At 35.9% G+C, this 10,264-nt stretch overlaps 1 protein-coding gene across 3 annotated transcripts in view; it reads left to right on the forward strand.

The window, feature by feature from the left end:
* Positions 1-10,264, forward strand: part of CCDC102B (coiled-coil domain containing 102B) — a 365,304-nt gene that overhangs the window by 295,526 nt on the left and 59,514 nt on the right. For all 3 annotated transcript variants that reach the window (XM_011944077.1, XM_011944078.1, XM_011944079.1), the window contains one exon: positions 7,768-7,938. In XM_011944077.1, coding sequence (XP_011799467.1) covers positions 7,768-7,938 — 171 coding nt within the window. The remainder of the gene's footprint in view (positions 1-7,767; positions 7,939-10,264) is intronic.

The raw sequence follows: 10,264 nt of genomic DNA on the forward strand, positions 1-10,264 counted from the left end.
CAAACGGACACAAATCTTACTAGGAGAAACAACTTTTATCTTTGCTGCTTCTCCTCAACTCTCTATCTAGCAAAATTTGGCAGATACTTTGTGATTATAAAATAGCAAGCAAAGGACAAAGAGCACATATGACCTGAGGATGGCAGAGAAGAAAGGTGAAAGGATCCCTGTCCCTGATTGCATTTGCTAAGATGCTTGGTCTACTCTGGACCTGATACCTATGCTTATGATTGCATCTGATCAAAATGAACATGTAAAACAGTCTCTTCTAGACAGTCAATCTTCTGCTATAGTTAATTCTCATATCATGAAGCGATGTACATATAGATCACTTAAAGGTACAATTTTGTGAAGTTGCTTTTAGATGCGCTTTTGCAGATGGGGAAAGTAGAACTTAGAAATAAGATAAAATTTGTTGATTTTTTTCTATATTTTCTCAATACTTGAATGTAATTGGGAACATTTACATAACTGACTAGATAAAACATTAGTGGATGCTCAACAAATATTTTTGATCATTTGCCTACTTATCTGTGGCATTGAATAAATACAAAGACATACTCCAAAATTTGATTTTGAATTTTTTAGACTTCTAATTAGTCTACTCGCTTTACACATATTCAAGCATTGTTACATATAGAGATCCAAAACTAACTCTAATTTACAGAGTACGATATTGTGGGTTCGCACAGTTTTATACATTACTTTCTCGGTAAAGTTTCCAATATCTATTTTCCATCCATGGACTGACTTTTGCCAGGAAATATCATTCTGCAGGGCAGATATTTTAAAGTGACAGCTAGGGACAGCAGATGCTGAAGTCTGTTACCTGGGAAGCGGATCCTGGAGATACCAACATGCAGGAAGTGTACTAGGTAGTACACTAGCTGTGGGGAAAACCAAGCAGCCCAGGTCAGGGGGAGAAGTAGGACTGGGAGGGCCGTGATCATGGGACCTCAGCTCATCCTTGGAGTACTTCTGAAGCTGGGATGGACCTTTGGACCTGTCCCAAGTTGGGGTAGCAACAGTCCTTTATACTTCTTTTTTTTTTTTGAGACAGAGTCTTGCTCTGTCGCCCGGGCTGGAGTGCAGTGGCCTGATCTCAGCTCACTGCAAGCTCCGCCTCCCGGGTTTACGCCATTCTCCTGCCTCAGCCTCCCGAGTAGCTGGGACTACAGGCGCCCGCCACCTCGCCCGGCTAGTTTTTTGTACTTTTTAGTAGAGACGGGGTTTCACCGTGTTAGCCAGGATGGTCTCGATCTCCTGACCTCGTGATCCGCCCGTCTCGGCCTCCCAAAGTGCTGGGATTACAGGCTTGAGCCACTGCGCCCGGCCACAGTCCTTTATACTTCTAAAATGATCGCTGCCCCAGGAAGTAGGTGTGGACTTGGTAAGGAGTCTCTTTGCAGCCAAGAGGAAAGAGCTGTCGGTGAAGAGCTGTTGTGAGACAGTTTTTCCAGCAGCTAGTGAAATATGTCCTTCCATACAGAACAGGGAGCTCAGAGGCACAGGACAGAAACTTCCTGTCACTTGATTTTTCCTGCTTCTCTTCCACCCCTCATTAATTATTCTCTATCTTAAAAAATCATGAGCATTTTTTAGTAATTGTCACAATTGACAAATATCCTTATTTGATGGTTTTTAAATCTATTCTACACTTTACAAGGTTAGAGACCGTATCTAACTTGTTCACTTTTATATGTAAAATGCATAGCACAGTCATTGGCACATGGTAGACATTTAGTGAATGCTTGTGGAATGAATGATATTGTATCAACACTAGAGACAATACTAAATCACACTATATTTAACACATAAGGTGTTAAGTGAACCCACTAAATATGCCAATTAAGATGAAATAAAATGCTCTTATTTTAAAGCTATCATCTGTCACCAAGTATCATAAATGTTTATTAGTAACATTGAATTTATTCTTGTTGAAGATACATGTTCCTCTGGTTTCTGTATTTTCTGAGGTAGGAATTTGATATAGTGAAAATTATCTTAAAAACAGGTAGGTAGTACAAAATTATAATGTGTTTAACTTGAGTGGTATTGTGACTTCTTTAATGTATTTAAGTAGATGCATTGGATTGTTATAACAATCCAATGTATCTGGGTCAACTTTTGAGAAGAGAAAATCTGCCTTTGTTGATAGCGTTATTACTTGCGGTGAGTGTATAACAAGGCTTCAACGGACCATGAGCAAATTATTTCCAATTTTCATATTGTTATTTCTCTTAAATATAGTTGAACCATATGTTATATAATGAATTATATGTTATCTACAGATCAGTATATTATTAATATACATATTTGATATTATAGATGCAGAAATTTATAAACTTCTGTGTATTAAAACTTTGAATGGATAGAAATAACATATATAATAGTACTTTTAAATTTCCTGTATGATGTTTTGTTTTTCCTTCAATGAGATACATATAAACTAATTTGATTTATATTTACCAGATTCTCATTATGTCATTTTAAGGTATAAGAAAATATATTTTGTCAGCTTGCTATGACTAAACTCAATCTTCAATAGTTGATGTATCATATGTACAATTAATTCTAGAGAGAAAGCAATATCCTTACATATAACAAAATAAACTAATCCCATAACAATATATATAATTTGAAGCATTTCATCAAATATTTCACATCATTGGAAACTGATTCAATCTATTTGAGAAACTAATACTGTATTACTCTATTAAAAATATATACACAAACACATTTTATGTGTTTCTTTTCTATATCAAGATCTGAAATCATAGAGATCTGCTTATAAAAGGACTGTGAATTATATGTACTGTCAGTTGCATAGATTTAGATTTACAGAGGATTACATGCTGACAAATAATCTTTATTACTGTATATTTTTATACATATTTTCTGTTCAGATTTTTCTCTTCCAGAATATGAATATATAACATAGTAATTATGTATTTTTTATCATTAAAGCATATTAGAATAAGCTTGCTCTGAAATACCTATAGATATTACTATCTACCTAATTCTCTCTTCAAATGCAAACCACTAAATCTTCAAATTAGGATTCATTTTGGATGCTTTCCAATTGTACATCTATATGCAAGTTATAAAAGATATTGCAATTTTAGATAATAATAGCATCTAACATATTCATTGGATTATAGTGTATGATCCTATATACCTTCACTATTTACTGTAACATGTATGGAAAGAACAAAATGAGTGTGTGGGAAGATTCCCATCACTTTTCTATCACAAAATTAATGGAAATGAATGGATAGTAGCAAAGGCCATAGCTTTGAGATTTGTTTATTTATTTAGAGATCGAATCTTGCTCTGTTGCCTTGCTGGAGGGCAGTGGCAGGATCTCAGCTCACTGTAACCTCCTCCTCCTGGGTTCAAGCGATTCCCTGCCTCAGCCTCCAAAGTAGTTGGGACTACAGGCACATGCCACCACACGTGGCTTTTTTTTTTTTTTTTTTGTATTTTTAGTAGAGACAGTGTTTCACCATGTTTACCAGGCTGGTCTCAAACTCCTGACCTCTGGTGATCCACCCACCTCAGCCTGCCAAAGTTCTGGGATTACAGGCATTAGCCACTGTGCCCAGCCTGCTTTGAGAAATAAAGAAGAAATCCATCTCTTCCCCTGAAGGTAAAATAGAGACGACATGAATTAATGGATCAAAATGTCAAATAACTTGTCAAATCTTAAAGATAAGTCCTCCTGATAACAAGATGAATGCCAGCTCTGTGATACTGTTTTGGTAAAATGAAAGTAGGATTAATTTTAGTTAGTTTGGCCATAAGCAATTTGCATAGCTCTCTGAGACTAAGTAGGAAAAAATATTACCTCTAACACAGGATTGTCATGTGGATTTAGAGAGAGAACCTATGTGAAGAATTTCTCCTAGCGTAGGTACCTGGAAAACATTAATGCCTTTAAACTGATTTTGTTTTTAAATCACTTTAAGCTGATATTTTAAAAATCACTTTAAACTGATTTTATCAATTTAGACTGATTTTTAAAATATCTTTGCATTAAGGAAGCAATGTATTTTTCTCCTTAAAGTGAAATCCAGTTCTGACCTTTATTGAGGCACTCTATGAACACAATTAGAATATGTTAAGCTATGAGTTTGGCTCTAAATATAATTGGATATATTTTCTCACATAACAAAAAATACCAAGGGTTTACCAACCCCAGGTGTAAGCAGGACTCCCCCTAAGTCTCAGATTGTTGTTGTAACTCAAGGCGCACATATCTTCCTTACATATTTCTAAGTGATAAACATTTCTAAAAATTTATTTCCCGCTCAAGGATACTTTTTCTCTTTTCTCATTGTGCAGCTAAGTTACATCCACTTTTCTAATATAGTCACTGGCAAGAGGAAAGCTTATTCGAATTGGCTTATACCAATGGTTCTCAAACTTTATGGTGAATCAGAAACACCTCGCGGACTTGTTAAACCCACAACTTCTGGGCTCGAGCCCCTGAGTTTGATTTAGTAGGTCTTGAATGAAGTTCCCAGTGATGCCGTTGCTGCTGGCTTGGGTATGACTTACCGAGAATATAGTTTCACAAATACATATGTACCTCCTAGGCCTGAGAATAAGTTGATACTCTCTGAGCAAATGGCCTAACTGTAGAACATGAATGCCAGGGCTCTGCTTATAAAAATGGCATGTGACCGGGATAGAATTTGCGTTGACAGAGATGCCTTTCCTTCCTTCCTTTTTTTCATTCCTTCCTTTTTCCTTGCATGAACACTGAAGGCTTTTTGCTTACTCCTTTTAAATCAATCTAAGTAAATTTTATACGCCTAATGACAAAGCATTAATGATATAAGAAATAATGTTGCTAAAGCACAAAGTCATGTAAGTAATTGTAACTAGGTGCAAAATTCTGGAGAGAAAGCCATCAACTTGCAAAGTTATCACTTTCCCATTAAGTTCTGAATTATTTGTGCAGCAAATTCTTTATGCCTGACAGATCAAGAAAGATCTTTTTTTAAATGTTCCATTGTTGTTCCAAATAATAGAATTGTGCTCCCTATTACATGTTTCTTTGTAAAAGAATATGGTATAGAACTTGACATTTGAAAATTGCATTCTGAAGAGAAGAAATGAGAAATCTGTTTGCATTTTAAATGTGATGTGTGGTATAATTTAGCAAAATCAGTGATGGTGCATAAATGACAGTGTTACTGTGAAGCAATTGAAGTGACAGGGCAAACTTACCCAGAAAACCAGTTTGAGTATCCTGTCTAGCTGCCCAAGCCAAATCTGTCTGTTTCTAGCTGCCTGTTGGCATCATTAAGGTTTAAATATCAATGGTTGTGATTTTGACTCCTATGGAATGAAGGGGCAGGATTTGCAGGACAGAAACTAAAATTGTCCCCTTCATTTGATGCTCACGTTTTCAGTGGATACTAGGAGGTGGACATTCTTGAGACAGGCAATAGTTGATAGGCATGGGGGGCCTTCTCTTTCATTCAAACCCCCTGCTTCCTGAGAGTGAGGACCAGCATTTTCTCTGCCAGGTCCTGCCCTGCATCCACACCCTCACCCCACCTCTTTGGGACTTCGGAAAGCTGGGATTCATAGAGACTAAGAGCCTGCAACTTATCAATTGTGTCAGGTCAAAAGTCGCTTTATATCAGCTTGTTTCTTCTAATACCATACACTTCACACAGTTTTGCATTTTGCTTTAACATTTTGGAGATCTCTCCATATGAATATATAAAAGGCTGCCATATTATATTTAAGGGTTTAATGGTTTTTCTTAAATTTAATCAGGCTAATTTCACGGACATTTAGTTCCCAGCATTTACTGCAAACACCAGCAACAACAAAACAATGCTGCAACAAATATTCTCATAATCACAACATTTCACACAACTATGCGTATGTCTGTGGAATACATTCCTGGAAATACAATGGCTAGGTCTGACTTTATGTGCATTTTTAATTAAAAAATATTGCCCGTGTTTCCCCATGAATGAATCCTTATTTCTCCACATTTTACTGGAAGATTATCTTACCATACTTAGCCTTTGCCAGTCTGAAACATCTTGATTTTTTCAATTAAGCTTTTTATTTTTGATATTTGTAGATTAATATGCAGTTGTATAAAATAATGCAGACAGACCTGGGCGTCCCTTATGCCCAGATTGTGATGAGAACATTCTCATCACAAGGTTCCTTTTCAGCTACCTTCACATCTACCTTACCCTCCTCCTACCCTGTCCTTAACCCCTGACCGCCACTACAATTTTCTATAATATCTGTAATTTTGTCGGGTCAAAAATGTTACATAAATTCAAATTGATGTGCCCCTAATTTGAGAGATACTAAATATATTTTGTTATATGCAAATTATATACTTACTGTGATTGAATTTATCATTTTGTGATCTCATGATTTGGGATCATACTTAGTAAAACTTCCCCTAAAGTTTTGATTAAAAGAAAAACACCACATCCACATTTATTTTCCAATATTTTATGGCTATTTTTTACTTTTGGATCATGAACTCATCATTAGTATTACTAATGATTTGAGATGTGAAAATAATTCCACTTTCAATTTCTACCTAGACATCCTAAGATAATTACCAATGCATTTTTTTATGATTGCCTTTTTGTGATTTTTGTATATAAAGTAATATGACAGTATGTTTTAGGAAACCAAAGAAATATCCTTGGGTTTTCCTACAATATTATAACATTATGAAGAACCAGAGGCTAACTTTTTCTTTATAGTTTCTTTCTTTCTTTTTTTTTTTTTTTGAGACGGAGTCTCGCTCTGTTGCCCAGGCTGGAGTTCAGTGGCACCATCTCAGTTCACTACAAGCTCCATCTCTGGGGTTCATGCCATTCTCCTGCCTCAGCCTCCCGAGTAGCTGGGACTACAGGCTCCCACCACCAAGCCCGGCTAATTTTTTGTATTTTTTTTTTTAGTAGAGACGGGGTTTCACCATGTTATCTGGATGGACTCGATCTCCTGACCTCGTGATCTTCCCACCTCGGCCACCCAAAGTGCTGGGATCACAGGCGTGAGGCACCATGCCCGGCCCAATAAAGATGTTTTCTATAATGATAGTACAATTAATTTTACACTGCAAACTGTAACTAAAAATGAGAAATCATATTAATAATCTGAGGATAATTATTGTAACCTGTTAATTTATATAGTGTATAGTATTAATTATAACAAGATTGATTTGCAGTCTAGTCACCCTATGATATATTAATATATTTCTTTACCCGTGACGGGTCCTTACTGCAGGTTTCTGAGCCTGGTTCATGTGGTTTCAGAAGGTGTGGCTGGTGATGACCTGACCACACCCTCACAAAACCTATTTTCTTCAGAAAAGAATTAAATCATGTACTGTGCTAACTTTTAGCATCTGCTGAGTTAGTGGGTGAACAGGATGAACAACTTTTTTTGCATGGATTTATATTTTTTTATTTATGGTTATGTGATGTCCTTTTGGGGGAAGGTTATATAAAAACTACTTTTGTATAAGGTGCAAAATAGATTATTTACAAAACAACATAGAGTGTATTGTATTTTAGTCACATATCTTTCATTGATAGTCATATACTAATTATAATATTTGATTACAGAAATGTAGAATTCCAAATGTAGATGATGGCTCATCTAAATTCTTCCTAAAATGTTTTTCTCTTTTGTCAAAAGAAGTTGCCATTCTTCTGATTTTATCAGAGTAGACTATAAATAATGTAACGTTTTGTTTTCCTTTGAAAGGAAGTATTGAACCTTCAACATGCCTACTATAAAGTAAGCAGACCATCCCAGGCAAATACTGCAGAACTGACTCATACAAACAGCCGAGTGGATCAAAGTGAGGCAGAAGTAAAGAAACTAAGATTACAAGTGGAAGAACTAAAGCAGGGACTCAACCAAAAAGAAGATGAGGTACTACTTTATAAGTGAACATGTACTGAATAGCTTCTAAATAGTATTCTAGAGCACATCTAAAGATTGTCTCCCTTATTAACATATGGCATTAATGGGAATATAAATATTCATATCTTAAATCAATTTAAAAAGAGGAAGGAAAGAAATAAGATTGCACAGACAGTGTGCACATGTTTGTGGTGGTAATAGTATATGTTTTACAAGTGCTCTATAGTGTCAATACTTTAGCATGATCTTGTGTGCACACGTGTGTGCGTGTGTGTGTGTGTGTTTAAATATGGGCACAGTATCATTAAAGCTTGGGTGTTTTAAGATTTAAGCATCTATATCAACAAGTATGATATACATTATTATATATTATATATTATTTTCAGTGCTCTTTAGTGTTCAAAAGAATCTAGGCACTTCATTTTGTTTTGTTAGGTCAACTCAATAATGGTTTATAGAATATTTTAGAAGTTCTTGGCAGATAGATATCTCGGTGTAATATCTTAATGGCACACATTTACAACTGTGGGGGTGATTGCAGCTGCAGTTACAAACAACAAAGTTGTTTTTGTTTTGTTTTTTTAAAATAAACACAGTCTCAAATGTCACTATGATTGTGGAACTGTCACCCGCAGTACCATTCTTTCACATGATTTTCCAGTCACTGTCTCTGCTCCTGTTGGACAACTATTCAGGCAAAAATCATAGTTCCCTGGTTAAAAAGACTGTTTCTATATAATGCAAAACAGTTGGAAATAAAAAAATAAACAGCTGAATTATCTTTCCATGGAGTAATTTAAAAATCAAACATACTCCACATTTTGAGAATTTGTTTTTAGTAAAAACAATTCCAATCGAGGAAACCGGATTTTCTTCTCTAATAACATTATATGGAAACAGAATCAATCATTCCACAAATGAGGCTCACACACTCTCCTCTGTGCTTGCGAGTGGCTCTTGGCAGGCGATTCATCCTTGCTATGTCTCTTTTTATGAAGATATATATGTACTTTCTAATGATATTCATGCGTGATGGGGCTGGATGGCGGACGAGTAAAGTTGGAAGGGGAATATAGTAGGAAGGCTCAAGAACGTGATTTTAGGATTTTTATTTTATTTTAGCCATTATTTTGTGAATAATTTTAACATGCTAGTATTTGTTGTAGGGGGTGGGGTGGTGGTGATGATGGTGAATAAATCTTTACTTTTGTCAAAACAGGCTTTAAGATGTCATCTGAGACTAAATTATTGGTAAGGAAATAATTTCTTCTAGGGTTCGTGGACTAATGAAGTGCTAGTCCCTACAGATCCGATTCACAATGTAATTGTGCAATTTAAATAATGAGCTGCGGTCTTAAGGAGGGTAACATTATTAGTTCCTCCACGTAGGATTTTATTTCCCACATCATCAATGTCAGGCTTGGTCATGTGATATTTGCTTTGCCTGCGCCTTATGTGAAGGAGCTGTGCATGCCAGCAGCTTCAGAGGCTTTGAGAGCGAACACAGGACTCTGGCGTGTTTCTTTTTTAAAAAAAATACGTATTTTCTGTCATGTCTCACGTTCTGAGGCCACTACATCATGGCATGATTCTCTCAGCGATTCTGAAATTAAGAGGGCATAAAGCCAAGCCTTTGCTGACCCAAAATGGAATCTATATGAGTAGGAAGTCATGTTTATCGTCAGAAGCCACTGAGATTTGGAGTTGTTTGTTGCTACAAACAAAACAAAACAAAGCAAAAACTTAGTTGATGCTGACTGGTGTGGTCATTACAATAATTTAAAAAACCCAAATATTAAAATAGATGACATTGCTCCAATACAAGAACAACCTCCAATGAAAACAATATGCAGATTTTTCAAAGAACTGAGAATAGAACTACTATTTTAACTGGCAATCCTACTCCTGGATATTTACCTGAAGGAAAAAAAAAATCATTATGTCAGAAAAGATACCTGCACCTGTATGTTTATTACAGCACTGTTCCCAATAGCAGCCATATAGACTCAACCTCAATGGGTTGTGCCCATCAGTGGAGGAGTGGATTAAAAATGTGATCTATTTACACAATGGAGTACTATTCATCTACAAACACGAATGAAACCATGTCTTTTGCAACAATATAGATGAAGCTGGAGGCCTTTTTTTTATTTTTTTTATTTTTTTTATTTTGTAATTATACTTTAAGTTCTAGGGTACATGTGCATAACGTGCAGGTTTGTTACATATGTATAATTGTGCCATGTTGGTGTGCTGCACCCATCAACTCGTCAGTACCCATCAATTCATCATTTATATCAGGTATAACTCCCCAATGCAATCCCTCCCCCCTCCC

Source organism: Colobus angolensis, unplaced genomic scaffold (genome assembly GCF_000951035.1).
Source record: "Colobus angolensis palliatus isolate OR3802 unplaced genomic scaffold, Cang.pa_1.0 Scaffold225, whole genome shotgun sequence".
Taxonomy (NCBI): Eukaryota; Metazoa; Chordata; class Mammalia; order Primates; family Cercopithecidae; genus Colobus; species Colobus angolensis.